Source organism: Zosterops lateralis (genome assembly GCF_965231275.1).
Source record: "Zosterops lateralis genome assembly, chromosome: 17".
Taxonomy (NCBI): Eukaryota; Metazoa; Chordata; class Aves; order Passeriformes; family Zosteropidae; genus Zosterops; species Zosterops lateralis.
In genome coordinates, this window is record NC_139777.1 from 431,286 (window position 1) to 453,116 (window position 21,831).

Below are 21,831 nucleotides of genomic sequence, written 5' to 3' on the forward strand. Positions count from 1 at the left end.
TGTGCTCCAAGTGCATCTTTCTGTGCTCCATGTGCACAGACTCCAGAGAGCCCTTTCCTGCCACACCTCGGGCTGTGCAGGTCCTGTTTCTCGCCTGTTTCTCTGCTTACAATTTAGGTACACGAGTATTTTAAAGGAGCAATGAGAAAAATATGTTAAATCTGAACTCTGCTCTTCAAAGGCTCCACTCTTTTTGATGTCAAGTCCAGCAGAAACATCAATAAAATGAAAAGAATTCCCAACAGAAAATGGGAAATCTTGAAAAGACTAACACTGGAAATGTTCAACAAAAGAAAGTTTGTGCTGGAGTCACAGGTGAAGGAAGAAGGAAATCTTTATCACTTAAAGGAAATGTGGCAAAGACTGTCTTGCTGTGCAAAGACCTTGGGTTTAAAGAAAAAGAAAGGTAGACAATGAGAAGGTGAAAGACATATTTCACCCTTCCTGACCAAAGCTGCACATCAGCTACACTACAAAGCATCAAGAACAAGGGTAGAACAAAACTATCCTCAACTACAGAATAAAAAGAAAGAGAAGACTTAAGAAAAAAATGCTGTTCAGTTAAAACTCAATAATCATCCTCTACTTTTACAAAAATATTCTAATTCTGAGGATGAGAGGGTGAATTAAGGATTTAATTTAAATTTTATTATAATGATTTCCTTGGGTTTTTTCCAAATCCTCTGACCCCTTTTTAATTTTGGGTTTCTAAGGGCAGATGATCACCTGCTGTAGAATCAGAACATATCTGTAATAGTTCATTTTTGCCATGGCTCTTGAGTTTATCCAAAGGATATCCCGTGGAACTGCAGCTCCTCAATGACAAGTGGCCTTGTTCAATCAGCTTTACAGAGATAAGAGGTGAAATTCAATGGTCTTGGGATCATTTTCCCTATTCCTACCAAATCATGTTTTGTAAATAACTTCTGCAAATCCTTTGAGGTGGTAATGAGCATTTTTGAGAAAACCATTTCTGTGCTATACTCAGAGCCTTGCAAACTCTCACTGGGACTGTCCCCCAGGAAAATAACAATTCACAGGGAAAGCAAGAGAGGGGCCTTGGCCCTGCAGCCCAGGACCTGCTCCTCACTCCCTTTCTGCCCCATGCACTCGGATCCTTTCCATCCCTGTCTGCCCCAGGCACTCAGATCCTTCCCACAGAATCCCCTGAGTTCTGCCACCTCCATGGAAACACACCAAGGCAGCAGATGGGAGATAACAAACAGAGCCTTCTGCCAGAAGATTTAATGTCTTGTGTCAAAAATTCAGGTGTTTGTTGTGGTTTTTTTTCCCACTGAAGACATTCCCAGGGCAACTTGGGCTGAGCTTAGTTTGGATTGCAAATTAATTGCCAGGATTTTTTTGTGAGGCTGCTTTAGGAGGATGATATAGAGGTTTGTGTGTTGTGGTTTGGGGTGTGGGGGAGAGTGATATAAAAGCTTTAAGATGTAGGTAGGAGCCAAAAGCCCTACATATAGAAGGAACTATTTCCTTCATCATATCCTCGACTCAAACCCCAGGGAAAGAGCATATTTGGTATGGGAGTCTCTACAGGGCTGGAGTTGTGTGAATTACTGCCTAGAGAAGTATGTGTGAGTGTTTTCCCCCATCTCACTCCCTCCACATCGTTCTGCTGCAGGCTCCGTGGTGTCTGCAGTGCTGTGAGCCTGGGCAGGATGAAAGTGGATTGTGTCTGCCTTGTCTCTGGGGAGTGGGAGTTGAAAGGAGCAATCCCCCTGTTTTCTTCACAGCATAATCCTTCTTCTTGGCAGAGACACTGTGCATTGAACTAGTCAGAAACTGCTTTTTGAGAGGTATTTTCAGACTTCAATGCCAGTTTATGCAAGTGGTGGCTAATTTGTTATTGGAAGAACACAGGCACACATGCACACACACCAGATAGTGTTTGGCCCTGTTATTTCCCTGTGGGCACTAACACATTTTTCAGCTGGAATATCCAATGCCCAGAGAGGTAATTTGTCAGCTCACTTGCTGCTATTCTGGGCAGAGCTGGGTTTAGACTACTTAACAAATTGTTCCACGTGGATCAACCTTGTGAGCTCACTCTTTCTCTTTCTGAAAGTATTTGTATCCCTACAAGAACATAATTTGAGCTGCACAAATGTTATATATCATAAGTTGGAGCCAGCCAGTTGAACTCTCACTTTCTCTGCCAAGCAGCTGTGCATGCAGATTGTTGGAGGCTGTGCTTGCTCAGGTGAGTGAGCATTTCACTGCCTGCTGTGTTTTGGTTGGCACCACCCTTGGACAGCAGCCTGGAAAGGTCTGGGGTCACTGGCTGCATCTCAGTTCCTCCTTTGGTGCTGAACAATGGCCAGAAGGCAAGTGCTGATGTGGAGGGGACAGATGAATACTGGGTTATTTTAATTGCTGTCCAATCATCAATATCTATGTGCCTTTGAATGTAAACTCACATACAGAAGGTCAAAAGCAGTCAGACAACATGTCCTACCTGAACCCAGCACTCACCTGAGCAGCCCTGCCCTGCCCACCTGCCCTACCTGAGCCAGCCCCAAAGCCAGGGGTGAGAACAGGTTCCTGGGTAGGGACAGGGGTGTGGGGCAGGCTGGTGCCTCCCCTGGCCCCTAAAAGCTCTGACCCTGTTCCAGCCCAGCCCTGGTGCTGTCCCTGCTCTGCTGTGACCATCTCCCCTGGGCACTCACAGAACCTTCCAACACCACTGGGGAGAATCAGCTCTCAGCTTTCCCTGGTGAGTGAAACACAAACCTCAGAGTCTCTTCTTTTGGGGGCTCTTTCTGAGAATGCTGAAACTCCCAAGAACACTTGGTTATTAATGACCCCAGCAGGGCTGTCCTGCTGTTTTAGGTCCTTTGTCTTTTGAGTAATGAAATGAACAGTGTGAGAATTAAAGTGCATAAACTAATACACACACACCACGCACAACACAGAAATTCGGAGCAGGAGCCAAGAATTTCTGGAGAATTCAGGAGTGCTGAAGTTTCACTGGGCTGGCAGAAGGTGTGACCCCAGCCCTGAGCCAGCCCTGCTGTGGCTGGCACAGACAGGGAGCAGCTGCTGTGGTTGTACCTACCAGAATGACAAACATTGCTGGTGCCACAAACGCCCAGATCGCTCCATTCTCCAGGGAGAGCCAGCAGCTGCAGGGAAAAGCACAGTGGGTTCAGGGGAAACAGTCATTTCATTAGTAATGTTATTAATTAAAAAAAACCCAACTTATAAAACAACTAACAGAGAGTGCATAAAGGCTGATGAATTCTGAAGGAAGAGAGGTGGTAGCACATGAGGAAATAGCTCCTTTTCCCCTCACACTCAGGGGATCCAAGGTGGGATCCATGTGGATTTGTCACAGTCAGTGGCACCTCTGCCCCAGCCCACCTCCACAGGAGTGCAAAGATGGGAAGAGAGAAGTGTTTTATTGCAGTTTGTTGTGTATCCTCAGCCACAGGCACCATTTCAGGGCTGAGCACTGGGCAATGTCTCACTGCAGTGACTCTGTGTGTGGTGGGAAGGGGCTGGCAAGCACAGCCACCTCACAGGCCCTTCTGACTACCCTGGAGAGATGAAGCAGTTGTGAAATTATTTTAGGATTAAATCCTATGGTGTTCTTTCAGATAAATTTGCTCCTTTTTTCCTAAATTAGAAAGGAAATTAATTTTCCAAGTTTTGGACATTACCCGTTCCAGATTCCAGGTGTGTAACTGCAGTTTTCTGCAAAGATTGACTATCTTTAATCAATGATTACTCTCATCTTGGTGCAAGTTTCCCCCCCTGAGCAGGGAGCTCACTGAGGAGCTCTGCAGTGAAAATTTTGCAGGAAAAACCTCTCAGGAGCTTGTTGTGCATCACCTCTGTGAAAACCAGACTTGAGGCTTCTGTGTTTAACAAGGTGCCTACACAAGTCATCCCCTGCTCCTCAGGGGGTCCTGCAGCACCACAGCCCAGTTAACACATTTACAAACCTCCTCCACATCAGATTTTCATCCCCACTGCTCCTGCAGTGAGGGGTTTTCATACTCACTTGCCACTTTCCCCGTAGCTGTGCAGGGAGGAGGATGCAGAAATGACACAGATCACCAGTGGGCAGCCTGCAGAAAGGCAGAGGCAATATTAGGAATAAAAGCACAGCTTCCAGTAAGCCCTGAGAGTTCTGCTAAATTTTGCATGAGCAGAATAGCTCGGAGTCATTTCCAAATTAAGTCTAACTTGACATCCTCCTGCAGCTGTTTAATCCAACAGGTTTTAATCAACTGATGTCAGACAAACAAAATGACTTTTTAATAAAGCACTAGTTTAACTGTTAAACTGAATCAGTGCCAGTTTCCTTGGGAATCACAGTCCTCTTCAAGTCTGGTTTTGCTTTATGGGCTTTGTGCCTCCTGCTATCCAAGCACTGATACCTCATGAAACAGTATCAGCCTCATTCCAACCACCTTCCCCCAGGTAAGTGCATTTTTGCTCAAGAATTCAGAGTTTCTCACAGGGGTGCATGAATTCAGGTAAGGGGACAAGAGTGGTGACATTTGGGTATCCAGAGCATCACATCCAGCAGCAGAGACAGAAGCAAAGTCACACTGCCTCATATTTCAATAAATATGTCATAGGTCTGCAAGAGTTCTGTGTTTAGAGGAAACTCTGTTTCCACTTGGTTTTGTCTGTGCAGTGCCCTGGGAGGGGGTGAAATGTTCATGGGATGACACTGGAATTACACAGAGAGAGTTCTGCTCCTGTTCCACTGGAATTACAGAAATTACACAGAGGCAGTTCTGGTCCTGATCCACACGAATTACAAAGACAGTTCTGATCCACTGGAATTACAGGAATTACTCAGAGACAGTTCTGCTCCTGTTCCACTGGAATTAGAGGCAGTTCTGGACCTGATCCACACAAATTACAGAATTTACAGAGGCAGTTCTGCTCCTGGTGCCACAGGAGTGGAGCAGCTGGAGAGGAGGAAAGGGGTTTATTGTTCTGGATACGGTAAAACCATCCCTTCAAATATTAAATGATGGCCTGTTAATTCCTGTATGATTTAATAAAATGTGAAGGTTTGAGCTGTTACAATCTTACAGAATTTAATAAACAGGTCCCAGACTGAGTATTAGACATGATAGCTTAAAGTTTCAATTTTCCTTTTAATTCTTTCGGTTTTTGAGGGTTTTACAAAATTCTCTGACAGGCAATTTCTGCTTAATTTTACCCCTATCATCCTCACAAATTGTGTAAAGTTTTCCAGTACTGGCAGAAATATCATTTTTGGAAGAAGTATTTTCATTCTTTAATAACTGCAGCTGGAAGCACATTTATAAATATTTATATATTGATATGAATATATATTCATAAATATGGGATAGACTCAGTAGTTAGGAAGAATTGTATTTTGAAAGCTTCTGTGTCTCCTATACATGAAAAAACCCAAAGAACACAAAAAGCCCCCAGGCTGCAGAAACTCTGTGGCAGACAATCCAAAGCAATTTTAGGACATCAATTCTAAAAGGCTAAATATGCCATTTATTGAGAAGGATGAAGCATTAGACACAAATGAAAGTGTATTTCCCTCCAATGATGAAAAGACCCACTTTGCTTGATGGGGATGAGTATATTCTCCCATTTATATTGAGGAGGTTCATTTTCTGTGATTTTCCTCTGCTGTGTCACACCAGATCTGGGCAGGAGTCAGGGGCTACATCAACTAACTGCAGATAATGGAATTGATGTCCTTTGGCAGCTCAGAACAAAGTCTGCACTCTGGGAGAGTTTCTGAAGGAAAGGGAACTGCCTGGAATGGGGAAACATCCAGAATCACAAACTCTGTCACCTGCACATGGAGGGGCAAAAAGCTTTCCTACAGCAACCTCTGCCTGATGTGCTGGATCACCAAGGCAAAAAAGCACTTTTGGGGTTTTTTACCCAACCAATCAGGTGCCTGGTTTGTTTCTGTGTCCTCCAAATCTCTGCCATTTCCCCACCAATAAACCCTGCACAAAATACCACGTGAATTGATGTTCTGAACCTCACACAAGCAGAGAGGGCAGAGGAGAAAACCCTCCAGCTGCAGCTGCTGCCCTCAGCCTGGGGATCCTGTCCACCAGAGCCCTCAGACACACCTGCTCAGGAGATTTTTAAATGAGTGAGGAAAGATGCACAAAAGAAAAATGGATACAATAAAAAAGGGAAAAGTAGGTAGTTATTGAAATATACCCATATTTCACAGCATTACTATCACCCAGACCTGCATGGTGCCAAACAGATAGTAAATATTTCAATTATGACTGCAGCAGGTCTGCATTATTGATATAATTGTTCTTCCTGTATCTCCAAATGAATTTGGAGGGGAGGAAAGATAATCCATATTTTAACATATTTCAGAATTGTCTGTAATTGCATGGATATTCCTTTTCTATTTTTTCCCATCTATTCTTTGGGCCAGGTTCCCTCTCCTTTGGGACGTGGGGCTGTGTCAGGCACCACTGCTGCTCCTCCAGGGCTGTGAGAGCAGGAGACTCCTCTGCTGGAAGGGTCTGCAATAAAATCCTCACCTCTGGCTCTCCAAATGTGCACACGGATTGTGCTTCCATTAGTGCCTCTAGAAAACCTTGAATTGCTGTCTGAGACGTGCCCATGGCACAGAACCACTGCTCCATTCCCAGTCACAGTATTGGGGTTCTGTGCACAATTTATTGCAAGGGTTTCAAGGCCCAAAGCACCAGCAGTGGAGCCCTGTGGCATTTCTGTGCTGCTGTGCCCATTTGTCATGCACAACTGTGCAGAGAACAGAGAACGAGCCACTGGTGTGAGTTAGAACCAAAAAACAAACAAAGCAGTGTAGTGAGACTTCCCCCCACAGTCCTGCCCCTGATTTGGTGATTCAGGGTCTGATCTGGCCTGGAGAGGTTGTGGCATTTCCTGAGGTGGGATTGGCTCAAGGGCTGCACTTTTTGAAGTCTGATTGCAGACAGGAGAATTAAACATTTTCTCATCCAGCTCTCAGACCTGCTCTCAGCAAGGCAAACTGTGATCATAAGATGACAATTTCAAATATGCTTCTGAAAATAATCTTGTCCTATAGTGAAGAGACTTAAAGTAAGCAGCTACTAAATGCTTACCCCATCCAATTCCATAATAGTATAAGTGCTTGCTTTCTTCTGACCCAAATACTTTGATCACCATGCTGTAAAGATGAAATCCTTCCACCAGCATCCAGGCAAACGCACTCAGGAAGAAAAAATGAAGGAGAATGGCCAATATCTTGCAAGGCAGCTAAATTAAGAGGAAAAATGAATACATTAGGTCTTTGTGATACAGTCACATTGGTTTTCTTCTTTTTAAAAATTTCTATTCCAAATTTAAATGCTAAATCACTGAAGTAAAACTGTCTTTAAAAGAAGCAATAGACAATTTCATTTTTCTACTGCATTTTCAGATAGCTTCAGAGTAATAAATCCTCTTACCTTTAAAAAAATCAAAAAAACCACAAAACCCTAACATTGCCAAATGTGATGTGGAAATCCAAATGTGTTATTTATTTTTAACAGTAGGAGCAATACTCCCACTGCAAAATATTTAGGGACTCAAAACAGATTCTGCACCTGGTTGCTGAGCCTGTAGTAAATACAGGAGTCAAAGCAGGTACCAGTGTTGTCCTGTACTCTGCTGCCTGGTTTGCCTTCAGTTGCTCCTCTCAGCAAACTTTATATTTTCCTCTAAGTCTCTGAGCAGCCTGGCTTAGCAAAACAGGAGAACCAAATCCTTTCCTCCTCCTCACACCTCAGGTGCTCCCACTGGCCTTTGCTCACTCACTGCTCTTCCCTTTCCTCTCTCACTGCTTTTCCTTTTCCTCACTCATGGCTTTCCAGGAGGTCTCAGCAGTGGCTGCTCCCATCACTCAGTGCCTGAGCAGAGAGAACCTTGTTTGCTTCCAGAGGCAGCTCAAACAGTCCCAGCCCAGCGAGAACCTCGTTTGCTTTGCTTCCAGAGTTCAAACAGCCCCAGCCCTGTGTCACAGCTCAGTCCCAGCCCTGTCTCTGTCCCCATGTGGCAGCTGCTGGTGCTGGCCACTCTGCCCTGCAGCTGTGCCATCCCTTCTGTGGCCCTGCAGAATTCCCGAGGGGCTGCCTGCCCCCAGCCCAGGGAAAAGGGAGAAGTTTTCCCTTCCTCAGCTGGAGAAGCCCCAGGAAGGCTCCAGGCAGGGGGAGGCTGTGCCAGGGCAGCAGGAGCCAGTCCTGCCCCAGATGTTCACGGCTAATTCCATTTATTGTGTGAGCAGAGCTAAGCTGTGCTGTGCTGGCATTTCATTCTTTATGTTGATGATTTGGGATTTTGTGCTCCAATGGAAATTAAAACGTTGGGACTTGGGAGTGTAATGAAAATTGAGGCTTTCCCGTGCTGACTCACTTGGACTGGTGCAAGGACATTCTAATGCAAATCCAATGGGACTACATGTATTCAAAGGCAATAAATTTGGGGTTAATTCGTGTGAGGGCTGTATGTGGTTTAGTATTTCACTAAGTTCAGCGACATATTATTAAACCAGATTAGCTTATTGACAAAAGCTGTAATAGCCTTTCCAGTTAATTTTATCATAAGGCCATAAAATCCATTTTAATGCCTTTTGATTTCTACCAGAAGATTAGTCCACAAAAATATAAATGCAACATAAAGCTGACTTACAGGCTAGTTCTGTCAAATGGATAATTTCCAACTTTTGAGCAGCCCAGCAATATGAATCACAAAACAGCCGAAAAATAACCCCCAGTGAAGTAGCAGGAGGTTGGTCTGTATATAATTTTGTATAATACTTAGTTGCAGATTTGTACATAAAATCCATAGCAAAGTTGCTACTCATTATTGTGGGGTTTTTTTGGAGGGTTTTGCCTTAATTATTGCTTAGAAGTTACTCTTATATGGCAAAATTGCCTTCTCTAAAAGCACTGAGAAGCTGAGCCTTTACACACCAAACCCAGGCTTGTCTCTCTTGCTGCTCCAGGTGCAACACCCGACTTTTAGCAGAGAACTCCTAAAAAGGCAGATCTTGTTCCTGCCACTCTCAGAGCTGACAATTAGAGTCTGTGAAAACAGAAAAGCACCCAGCCAGCAGCAAGGTCTGCCCTGTTACTGCTGGAGAGAAAGTAAAGCAGGTTTCAGACGGGTCTCCCACAAAATATTTGTGTTTTTTTTTTTTTTTTTTTTTTTTTTTTTTTTTTTTTTTTAACTGAGGACAGTGCTAAAACAGAGAGGTGATTTTATAGATATTTCACAAACAAAAGCAGCTCATTTCACCTCTCCATTAGGAAGTTTCCAGCAATGCCAGGCAGGAGTAGTGAGGGAGAATGAGATAAATACCCAGAACTGCAGAGACATCAGAGATGTTCTGGTTGTGCTGGGAAAAGCCCAGAGCTGGCTGACACCTTACACTTCAATTTTCATTTTCCTGTGTCTAAATAATAGTTCCATTTTCCCCACAAACACGCTCAGGTGTTTGGAAGGGTTTAGTAACCTAAAGAACTGTGGATGGTTAATTATTTTAATTGCAGGCTGCGGTTTGGGAATCTGTTTTAAAATGCTGCTCTCTGGTCTGCAGCAGAGTGAGTGACTAAGACTGCAAACCTCCCTGGAGAAACAAATCCACTGCTGAAAGTGAAGGGAAATCATCAGAAGCCGTGAGGACAGCAAAGGTGTCTGAGGGACTGGGCAGTACAGGGAAAATGCTGTGTACAAAGATTTTGCTTTTTCTGGAAGAAACACATGCTGGTTTGGGGAATAATTGCCTTCCTGGAATGTGCCATGATCAGTGGAGGCTGCTGTTTTAGCACTATTGGTGATAGGTGCCAGTGACCAGCTTTTTATAAATAAATTAATAAATTGGGTCTGCTGGAAAGACTAAAGTCCTGCCTGTGAAGACAGAGCTTTGTGGTTAAAAACCACTGTCATTCTACCACGGAAAAATTGCTGTAGAGTGTATTGTAAATCATTAAAGAACACATCTGAAACCAGCAGGGACTGCTGGGTGCCAGATCTGCAACCAAAACTGAAATATCCCCGAGACAGAGGTGGGGATGGATGGGGAGGCTGAAACCAGCAGGGAATGCTGTGTGCCAGATCTGTATCGAAAATCTATATATTGAAATATCCCCAAAGAGGGGAAAGGATGGGGAGGCTGAAACTATCAGGGACTGCTGTGTGCCAGATCTGTAACCAAACCCAACTATCCCTAGAGACAGAGGTGGGAGGGCCGGGGGCTCAGAACAGCCCTGCACGGAGCAGATGCAGCTCAGCCCTGGCCCCCCGGGCTGGGGGTCCCCGGGGGTCCCGCAGTGCCCCCCACGGCCCAGCACGGGCACAGCCCGCCCGGCAGAGGCGGAGATTACAGACTCACACCCCTGTGTAAATACTGCCTCCCGCTTCTGTAAACGGCCGTTTAGCAGCTCCATTAGAGCTGCAATTAAAGGTGTTTAGGCTGCTGCCAAAGCCAGCGAGAGCAGGGCTGGAGCAGGTGAGGACAGCAGGCCAATAAAAGGATGAATCACAACCCCTCCGGATTCCGAGAGGACAGAGCATAAAAATAAAAGCCCAGCTGACAGTGTTTACATCACGTTTGTCAACTTTAAGGTCTTTACAGTTTATCCCATGCAATTACAGCTGTTACACAGGAGGCAGGGCTGTGAAACCTGCGGATTCTGTAAAGCATTTCATTTAATATTTCATTTCATTTCACAAAGTCTGTGGTGTAAAACAGGTCCGGCTTTCTTGTCCCCATGTCGCCCAGGTAGGTTTGGAACCGGTTTAGGAGAATTTCTGCACCTATGAAACTGCAGCTGGAGTTGTGAGAGTTCCTGGACCAAACCACAGGAGCCCTGAGTGTGAACGAGGCTCGGTGTAAACGTGGGTGACACTGGGGATGGTCCCGGGACCTCGGGCCCTGCAGCACCAGCCCCAGCAGGAGCAGCCGGGGTGTCACAGGGTGTCACAGGGTGTCACAGGGCTCTGAGCACCGAAGGTGATGCTGCCCTTGATAAGGTGTAAAGAGCCTTTCACAGCCCGTCTGAAGGGACTCGGCTGAATTGTCTGAAAATTTGGGATGGATGAAGAAGAAAAACCTGCGAGAATATGAGACACTGTTACGCTGAGTGAGCCTTCTATTGCCCTCAAGCCCATGTCCTTTCAACAGCGTTTTAGCTCTACTTAAAGAGGATTATTTTCATGCCTGGTTTCTACTGTCTTCAGTTTCATCTTCTGCTGCTCTCCAATGTCTCCATTTCATTTTCCCTTCTAAACCATCCCCTCTCATTTTCTCCCTTGCACATTGCATGACTCATTCAGGACCCACCTGAATGTTAAACAGCAAAAGAATTTGAACTTAGTTTTCCAAAGTGCTTTTAGGTCCTCAGGTAATGACTGCCTGTGCAAACCAGACATTGCAGTTATTTATAAACTTAACAGAAATCCAAGGGATCCCGTTTGAGCTGAATATAAATGTAGGTAGCTGTTGTATTGGCAAAATGAACAATGTGCAAACCTCAAATTTACTTCTGCTGAGAAAAAACATCTCCACCACCACCACCACCCCCCAATAATAGAAACCACTGGCTGCTCCTGAAAAATAATGTGGAGCAACAGCTGGTCACAAAAGTAGCCAAGTTTTTACCAGCACAGAGCACTCTGGAAGTTTATTGCAAAATCAGGTTTTGTTTCTGCTCTTCAGGTGGAACTTTCCATCCAAGACCTTACATTACTTTAAATCACATTTTTTAAAATTAACAGTGGAAAGAAATGGGTTTTATGGTATGTGATACCGTGAACTTGGCCTGTTTGTCTTAGTCTAACCCAGCTGTTTCAATGCCAGCTTTAATGTTCAGATCCTGGTACTCTGCCTAAGGAGTTGCCTCCTGTAGCAGGACGGCATTTTTTCGCCAAGGCACGTTAAAAATAAACCTCCCATGGAATAACCTTCCCCCCGCCCATGGCCCGAGGCCCCAGCAGCACCCCGGGGTGGCACTCACAGTGGCAGGGCTGAACTGGAAGCTGGCGAGCAGCAGGACCTGGGCCAGCAGCACGGCACAGGACAGGTTGGCGTGGATGTGGTAGCGCTGGTTGCGGATGGTGCTGACGGACCTGGCAGGACACACAGACACTGAGCTCAGCTCCCCCAGGGGCACCAACACAGCCAGAGTTGTCAGCAAGCTTTTAAACTGCCTTTGGGCCTGGAGGGGTTTCCATGGTGTGTTGGGGCTCTCCTGGCTCTCCCAGCACGGGGGGGTTCCTGACTGGGTCCCATGGGGTCCTGGGGGCAGCAGAGCATTGATCTGCACATGAGCAAGGGGATGGGCAGTGACAGAATACTGACCAAGGGTTTGATCCTCAAGGGTGCCCAGGAGGTCACAGAAAGCACAAGGCACCTGGCACCACTCAGCCCACTCTGTGCCAGAGTTCTGGGTTTGTTTTGTTGGTATTTATGTGTATGGGAAATAAGGGGACCTGAAAAGACATTGGCTCCAATTCTGATTTACACAAATATCACCTCTGAGCACAGGAACGAGAGCTCCACATACAGATGGGCAGTGCCTGTCTTGACAGAGACCTGGCTGTGCTTTCAACATCATTTGAACATATCTCTCTTGGCTCTTCAAAAACCAGCTGGAAATCTGACAAGAACAGGCTTTCCTGGAAGTCTGCTGACCTCGTGTTTCTGTTCTCATCCAGAAATAGGAAACAGAAAACAAAAACATGGATCTGAACATCCCAGGCTTTGCCTTTAATTCTGTTCTCCTTCAAAAACAAACAGTGCTGGTGATAACAGGTTCCTATTCCAGTGCAGCCTGCCCTGCTCTGCTCCGTGTGAAGGGAATGAAGAGGGACATGACAAGAAGTATCAAGATCCCAAAAAGGAGCTCTAAGGATGCTCTGCCTGGTGCCAGTGGCTTTCTCCTGAGGAGCTCCCTGTGCCACAGGCAGGGCAGTGTCCCCCAGGAGGGGAGCAGGGCTCACTGCCCTCCCGGGAAGGGGATGGAGGAGCAAAGAACTCGCCAGATTCTTCTCCACTTATGTCACACTCATCTAACACCACATTGCAAAATTTCACTTCAGCTGCTAATGAGACCCTGCTCTCCAGAGAAAAGATAATCAAATGATTTGACATTGGCAGTTTGAGGGATGCTGTGTGGAGGTGGGGTGCTTAACCCTGGGACAGTCAGCAGGGCCAAGTCTCCTCCAGTTCCTCGAGGAGCTTTCAGCCCTGCTGCAGCAACACCTCCTCCTTTTGCGCCTTTTTCCTTTCTAAACACTCTGACATCCAATTTTGCACTCAGACTAAAATGGAGCAGATCATTCCCCTTGGCCTAAACATGCCAACAGCACAATGCCACATGGGCAGACGTGGGACTTCTTTAGAGTGGATTTTGCCACACGTTGTGCTCTTAATCCAAGTATGACCAACACAGGTCTTGACACTTGGAAATAATATGGGCTCTGGAAAAAACCAGCCTTGCAGTCAGTTCACTGAGATGCTGCAAGTCCTTTTCCCTAGAAACTGGCCTCCTAACAGCATGTCCAAAATACAGGCTTAGGCAGAAAACAAAAATCAAATTGAGTGGGAACAATATGGTTTAATGTGTGAAAGGAAACAAGAATCCCCTGCCTTGCTGCTCTCCCACAGTGCTGCACAACCTTGGACAAAGTTGCTTCACCCTTAGTCAGGTTTTCTGGTTTTTATTTAGACACAAACCTTTATGAAAGCTTTGTTTTTCCAGAAATGTTTGTATTGAGCCCAGCTGGGCCTCAACCTCATTTGTCACTCCTGGAACATAACCAGGACTAAAGGCCCTGAGTGCCCTGGGGCAGAACCTTCCAGCACAGAGCCCTAGAGGGGCTGCCCTGGCACGGGCAGAGACCCAGAGGTTTGTACCCAGGAGCCATGGAGGGAATGTCACACTGCCCTGTGTCCTCCCTCCACTGAGGGGACACAGAAAACCAGCCTGATGGACAACACAAAGCACTGGGACATAAACCGTGTGCCATGTGTGAGGTAATTGTGTACAAGCTCTGTGAAACAAAGGTCAGGCAGCCAGTGCTGACTGAGATTCCTTACTGGGCATTCCTTTCTCAGCTCTCCAGCCCACAGGGCAGGGGAACAGAGAAAGTGCTGCAGGATACCCCCAGCAACCCAGAGGTGTGGGGATGGGGGGAGAGGGGCTGGCCCTGCAGTCCCTGCTCACACTGCACTGGAGTCCAGACCAAAACCTCCTGCAAGCCTCTCTGCAAGGCTCCTGAACTACAGCAAAGCACGGACAGTTTAAAAATAAATTAAAAACCTCTCATGAGATGGAAATAACTTGCTATATAAAGACCATCCCATTTCAGGAAATGAAAGTAATTTAGAAATAACCAACCAAGTGTTACAAATACATGTGCAGAATCTAATTAAGGGAGGTTGTAGAATTAATAGCCTTTGTTTTATCCTGAGTACCTGAAGGGATCCTACCCAGTGGCCCGAGGGGATCCCGCCTTGCCTTTCTCTGTGCTATCTGCTCAGCAGGCGTGGGTTCAAATTACTCACGACAGCACAGCGAATGTGAGCAGCGTGATCGCCAGGCACAGGATGGACAGAGCACAGCCGATGTAAGTGATGGAGGACAGGGCCACCTGGTGTTCCCTCGTCAGCTGCACACAGAGGAGAAAGGAAAACGGCCTCGGTTAATGGATGTGGGACACGGCAGAACATCACTGTCAATGCACGTGTGGCACTGCAGTTAATGGATGTGGGACACCATAGAAACACGGGGCACCCCTGCAGTGAATGGCTGTGTGACACTGGAGAAGCTCTGTTTGTGAATGGATGTGTGACCCTGCAGTCAATGGCTGTGTGACCCTGCAGTCAATGGCTGTGTGACCCTGCAGTCAATGGCTGTGTGGTACTGCAGTTAATGGCTGTGTGACACTGGAGAAGTTCCATGTCAATGATGTGCAACCCTGCAGACTGTCCGTGTCCCTGCAGCCGATGGCCCCGGGCAGGGTAATGGGGGCTGGTCCCAGCTCCACCCCACAGCCGGGACAGCCCCGTGCCCGAGGCATTTGTTCCCTCTTGCACCAAACCCGGCATTCCCCCGGAGCCCCTGGGCCCAGGTGGGAGCAGCTCAGCCTGGGAGCTGGCAGGGCTCTGCCTGGGGCTGCAGCCCCTCACACCCCTCACATCCCTGTGCACACACACACCACATCCCTGTGCCCCCACATCCCTGTGCCCCCCACACTCACACCCCTGTGCACACAAACCCCACAGTGCCCCCAGCAGGGCCAGCTGGCAAACCCAGAGTACTCCATAACCCAGGCAGGTGTATCCCATTTGTTCTATCTGAGGGATGGGTTTGCAGTGCCCTAAAGGAGCTTCACTGGCACCCAGAGAATGGAAAACCCCAGAGAGGACCCAGCACGAGCAGCAGGAGGGTGAACCTCTTGTCTCAGCCTCTGGTTGTATCCACAGGTATCTATTTCAATTTTTATGACCATCTAAACTGTAACTCCACAGTGCTCTCCAGCAGGATCTGTGTTAGACCTGGACAGAGTCAGTGCAAGGGGGACAGTGTGGTTTGGCCACTCGTCCCAAATTAATCAGAGTCTGTTTTAATTTTCCATGAAAGTTCTCATAAAAGAATGACCAAAAAAGCCACACCCAACAAAGGGAGCCAAGCAGTATTAATATGTAATAAGTAGAACAGAGTCAGGCAGGAAAAAGCTTTCTCATCCTAGAAGAATTTTCAAACATTTTTCCTGCCTTGATTTTGGATAGACTTGACATTTTCATAAACTGAAGGAAAAAAATCAGTCAATCAAAAAGTTTTAATTTGGATGCTTGTAATACTGTGTCTCTATTTCAATCTCAATTCATTATTAATTAAATTCCAAGCTGAAAATGCACTCACAGTATTTATTACAAAAAATACTGAAAGGAACGATATCTTCTCCAAAACTTTTTTACAGCAACTTTATCTAATAAGAACTAATCCTTTCACATATGTTTGGGATTTTCTATTATTTTCCACACAAGACAATAAAATTTCCCACCCAAATGAAGTATTTCATTAGAGATGATCAAACTGAAGCAGCTCCACCAATAAACTCCCCATTAAAATTCCTTTCAAAGGAGGGAAACGCTGTGCCATGTGGTTATGGGAAAACATAAATACAGACACGGAGATGTGCTGTGCATGTCGATTTTGCCTGTGATTCTCTGCAGCAGCTCAGGGGTGATTTACAGCAGAGGAGCTGCTCAGCAGCCCCGGAGCCATCAGGGGATGCAGCAGCACTGACAGACAACTGTTGCTATGGTGTCACTGTTCCTAGGAAATATGATGCAGCTCTTGAGTATTTTTTCTTTTTCCAGCCAAAGACACATTTCTTTTCCCTGACTGGACAGCATCAATTACAGAAACAAAAGAGTTCTGTGTGCTGGAACAGCTTAAAAGCTCCAGATAATTCCTACAAAAGAGATCCTATCGTTCCTCATCCCCCATATGGGCATTCTGCACAGAATATTCCTGAAATAGGAATAATCCGTGTGGGAAATGGGGCAGTTGAGAAGTGATTTCCTCATCAGGTCTATTCATGTCCAAAATGCCTGGACCTCATTTCCTGATTTCTCCAGCAGACACCCTTTTCCCTGGCTACAGGTGGCTCACAAGGAGGAGGGAGCCGAGGAAGCTTTTCACATTTAAAGTCACTCTGAAATCAGTATTTCTCAGCAGGTCAAGGCTTTCTTTCACTCCTTTCACTCCCAGAGTCCTTCAGCCAGAAAATGTTCCCTTGAGAGTTTCCCTGCTCGGGGAATATTCAGATTTCCAGTGGGATACTGTGGTGTTTGCACTGGCAGAGATCTCAGGGGGATGGGGGTCTCTTACTGGAAATGGGCAAAAATCACAGAATGGTTTGGGTTGGAAGGGTCAAAGCCTCTCCAGTGCCACCCCTGCCATGGCAGGGACACCTCCCACTGTCCCAGGGACACCTCCCCCTGTCCCAGGTGCTCCAACCCCAATGTCCATCCTGGGCACTGCCAGGAATCCAGGGGCAGCCCCAGCTGCTCTGGGCACCCTGTGCCAGGGCCTCACACCCTCCCAGGGAGGAATTTATTCCCAGTGTCTGCTCTAAACCTTCCCTCCCTCAGTTTGAAGCCATTTCCCCTTCTCCTGTCACTACAAGCCCTTGTAAACAGTTTCTCTCCATTTTCTAGGCTCCCTTCAGGTACTGGGAGGCCACAGTCAGGTCAGCCTGAACCTTCTCTTTTCCAGGCTGAACAAACCCAGCTCTTTCCATGTGGGAAAGGTGTTCCATCCCCCAAAAATCAAACTGTTTGGGTTTTTCCCATAGCAATCCAAAGAAGATGATGATCACACAGGTATTCTTTTCTCTCTAATTTCTTTGATGTCATGTTTCTAAGAAAGTTTCCCTCTGGGTTTTATTTCAGTCTTTCTCCAGAAACCCCTGCAGGGCAAGACAAAATGTGAATCAAGTTCTCACAAGTGAGCCTCTATTACCTGGAAATGGAAAAGGGGGAAAAAAAATCTCTTCTGTAACAAAATGTAGAAGATTCACTGAAACCTGAAATAACATACAGGTCCCTGTGCCTGTGAGCTGGAGATTGCTCTTGCTCTGGTGAGCACAACCAAAATGTGATGAGGCTTTAGGAATGATGCTCCTGGATCAGGACTCACATCACGGTGGGAACAGCTTTTCCCAAAGCAGCCCCACTGCAGTTCCCCTCTCCTCCTGCCCCGTGTGGGGACAGAGCTGTGGGCAGCCCTGGATTGTCCCAAGGGCCAGGGGAGGCTGCAGGGGGCTGGAGGGGGCACGAGGGGCTGGGAGCAGGAGGGGAATTGCAAGGGAGAGAACCCAGCACAGGGAGAGGCTGGGAATGATTTTTCAGGGCTGTGGTGAAGGAGGGAAATAAACTGTATTCAGAGACATCAGATCTCCATAGAGCTCTCCCAAACCAGCTGTCACAGCACATCTGGATGGGCTGTGCTCTCATCTTGGGGATAACAAGGAGCAATTTGTTACAAGTACCTGGGCTGTCAAAGCATTGAGCCTCATTAATTAAGGAAGGATTTCAATAAATTCCAAGGCTCTGATAAGGGCTGATTTTACCTTACCTCAGCTCATCTTTTTGAAAGTTTACAGACTCCCTGCATGATGTGGAATATAAAACAGTAATTTGGGATGTTCTTGTAGTCAGCACAAAAACTCTAATCAAGCTGTAATGCTATTATTGAAGAAAATAGCATTAAAAAGTACCAAGTAAAACATTGAGCAATCTGTGATGTAGTCCCATGAGCCTGATTCTCACACTTGTCCCAGTCTACATCAAATTATTCTTTTCTTCTAAAACGTTTGGCTTCCTTGGGTTTCTCTGGTCATTCTCTTCCTCTGAAAAGCCAGGAAACGAGCTCATGCAGTTGTGTCAGCAATCACCCACACTCAGAGACAGATGTTCCTTCTTTTCAGCTTTGACAAGGTAAATTCTAAAATCCCCACCTCACACAGAACTCCCACCCTTTTAGCTTAGACTGTGACAGCCTCAAGTGCTGCCAAAGCCTGAACAGGCCCTGGGGTTTGAGCAGATCCACCTCTGGGGCACCCCAGCCCAGGTCCTGCCCTTGTTCTCCCAAATAAAAGAAGTTACTGCATTGCTTCACTTTTATTTGAGAAACTCACAGGCCTGAGAAACAATCCTGGAAAGATACCAGTTCAGACTCCAAGTGTGTATTTGTCATTTCTAATGCTGTTCAGAGCAAAAAAAAAGAACGAAAGAGTGATATCTAACCCCTGTGTTTATAAATAACTGCAGGGAAGATGAAAATATATTATTATAATGAGATGGCACTTTTCGTCTCTGGAGTGGCTGGGAAAGGTCACCCAGGCTGAAAGGCTTATTCAGAAGGCTCTGCAAGAAAAACTGTTTGTGTCTGGGAGAAAAAACCTCCTTATTTATGTGAAGTTAATGAGTGACCTCACAGAGCCCTGGTGAGCTCTGAGCACCTGCCTGGGCTCTCTGCTCAGGGCTCCTCTTTCCATGGGCCATTTCCCTCCTGTCCTGTCCTTCTCCAAATTATTCCCCTCTCAGGCCATGGGCTGCACCTCTCCTGCTTGGCAGAGTCCACTTCTGGCTTTCTCCAAAGGAAGGCACTTCTAGGGGAAGTTCTAACCTAAAATTTTCTCCTTCACATAGAGCCAAACATCCTCTATCTCTGCTTTTAGAGACACGTCAGACAAAGGGCTGAGCTTGTCACAGCTGATCCTGAAAGGGTCTGTCCCTGTGCCAAGTCACAGCTTCACTATTTAGACACCAAAAGCAGTAATTTCACTGTCTAAACCACTTTTGAATTCTCCTTTCTGAAAAACAATTCATCTCCCAGAAAAGGGCAAGTTCTTGAACCAAAAAGGTTTTACAGCCTGAAAAAATGAGTCCTGCAGGCTGAGGCCAGTGTCACACCTGATTTGTATCTCAGTGTCACCCACTGGTGCAGCCTGGAGTGGGATCCATGTGCCCATGGAGTGGGTACAATTCATGAAATCACTGGGGGAAAGGCCATGACAATTGCACCCTGCCCCAAGTCCAAACATCAGAGTGAGGGAGATTTTCATGTCCCTTTTGGTCACTTTCCATCTCCCAGGAACATTCCCACCATGAAGTTCCTTGCAGTGAGGGATGGTTTTTCCCATTTATTGATCTGCCAGGGGCTGAAATCCCAGCCCTGAAATCCACCCTCCAACCCCCTGCCAAGCCTCAACATCCTCCCGTGGGACATTCCTGGGGGAGGGAGGGGCAGGGACCGAGGGGGGAGCAATTAAGGCTCAGCCAAATCTACTGAAGTTGTACCTTTAAAATGTAATCTGAATCCAATTAGGAGAAGGATGAATAATTAACTTTGGCAGCCGGAGTGTCTCAGAGACATTAAAACGCTGGCCCTGGCTGATGGAGCTAATGGCTTTAATTGCCTCCAGAAAGGCTGCTGAAATTCAATTTCAGTCCAGAGAGGCCTTTATTTATATATTAAATGATAATAACAACAGTACAAATCTCTGTTTTCCTTCAACTTGCCAAGCACTTTGTTAGGTACATAACATTCCATTTTTTTTAAAGTTAACATCTGTGATGACTTCAGGAGGCTCAATCTGCTCCCTGAGACCACAGGATGGATTTTGGAGGGGCTGTGCTGAGTGGCACTGGACAATCACTGCCCACAGAAAAGCCTCATTTGATGCAAAACTTCTTTTCTCAAGCCACAATGCATCAGACACTGAATTTAAAGAAAAAAAGGCCTCTGAGAGTCAGGCTGCACAATGCAATCATCTTTATCAGCCATTTCCAGCAGAATTGGTTTTGAATTCCCCTTCTCTGTGAACTCCCCAGCTCTGAGCAATGGGCAATAAAGTGCTGCACTGGGGCTTGTCAGGACTAAAGGCACATTTCCCTCCAGCCAGCCCACCCTGGTGTCACTTATTTAAAACTTTTCACTGTGACATGAAAAATACAGACTTTTCCAAATATCTCTGCCAAGATATTAATTAGTGTTTTTAAATGCCCACATCATTTTTTAAAATGTTTCTGGGCCCCGTGTCATCCATCAGTAGGGATTCTGCTCATTACAAATCCCAAACAGCAGGTTCTCAGTACAGCTGGAAGGAAGCACTGCAGGGAGGAAGGACTCAAGTTGTGAAGTGGTATCAGAGTACAATAAAGTTTGGGGACCAGAAAAGCAGAAATGTTCATGTTCTTCTGGAGTCTGATGGTGCAGCACAGAGCAGGGTGTGTTCTCTGCCTTCCAGCCAAGGTTTGCAGTGTCTCGGGGAATGGTGAATGCTGCATTTACAGCAGATTGTCCATCCCTGTGAGACTCCAGAGCTGCTCTGCCCTGACACCCGGGGCTGGGGCCTCTGCCCTGCCCCTCCTGCACCAGCAGGAGCAGCCTCGTCCTCCTGCAGGGACAGCCAGCCCTGAGCCCATCCTCCTGCAGTGACAGCCCTGAGCCATCCCCTGTGCAGGGACAGCCCTGAGCCATCCCCTGTGCAGTGACAGCCCTGAGCCCATCCTCCTGCAGTGACAGCCCTGAGCCATCCCCTGTGCAGGGACAGCCCTGAGCCATCCCCTGTGCAGGGACAGCCCCTGAGCCATCCCCTGTGCAGTGACAGCCCTGAGCCATCCCCTGTGCAGGGACAGCCCTGAGCCATCCCCTGTGCAGTGACATCTCCTGAGCCATCCCCTGTGCAGTGACATCCTCTGAGCCATCCCCTGTGCAATGACAGCCCTGAGCCATCCCCCGTGCAGGGACAGCCCTGAGCCATCCCCTGTGCAGGGACAGCCCTGAGCCATCCCCTGTGCAGTGACATCCTCTGAGCCATCCCCTGTGCAGTGACAGCCCTGAGCCATCCCCTGTGCAGGGATAGCCAGCCCTGAGCCATCCCCTGTGCAGTGACATCTCCTGAGCCATCCCCTGTGCAGTGACATCCCCTGAGCCATCCCCTGTGCAGTGACATCCCCTGAGCCATCCCCTGTGCAGGGACAGCCCTGAGCCATCCCCTGTGCAGGGACAGCCCTGAGCCATCCCCTGTGCAGAGACAGCCAGAACTGAGCCCATGAACAGGATCAGTCCCTGTGACAGCCAGCCCTGAGCCCATGGCACAGCACCATGAGCAGGATAAGCCCCTGCAGGCTCTGAGGGGCAGAAATGCAGCTCTCCTGCCAGACTCTGAGACCTTTCAGGGCTTCTGAGGGTAATTAATATTCATCTCCCCGGAAAACCCAATAAAAATGAAGGTGTCTGGATCCAGGTTTGGGTTTGGTTCCAA

At 47.0% G+C, this 21,831-nt stretch overlaps 1 protein-coding gene across 1 annotated transcript in view; it reads right to left on the reverse strand.

Moving 5' to 3' along the window:
• The window catches only part of ADGRD1 (adhesion G protein-coupled receptor D1), a 113,809-nt gene that overhangs the window by 22,982 nt on the left and 68,996 nt on the right, over window positions 1-21,831 (reverse strand). The window contains exons 17-21 of the mRNA XM_083873815.1: window positions 14,552-14,655; window positions 12,000-12,111; window positions 7,107-7,260; window positions 4,022-4,088; window positions 3,074-3,140 (exon numbers count right to left, since the gene is read on the reverse strand). Coding sequence (XP_083729941.1) covers window positions 3,074-3,140; window positions 4,022-4,088; window positions 7,107-7,260; window positions 12,000-12,111; window positions 14,552-14,655 — 504 coding nt within the window. The remainder of the gene's footprint in view (window positions 1-3,073; window positions 3,141-4,021; window positions 4,089-7,106; window positions 7,261-11,999; window positions 12,112-14,551; window positions 14,656-21,831) is intronic.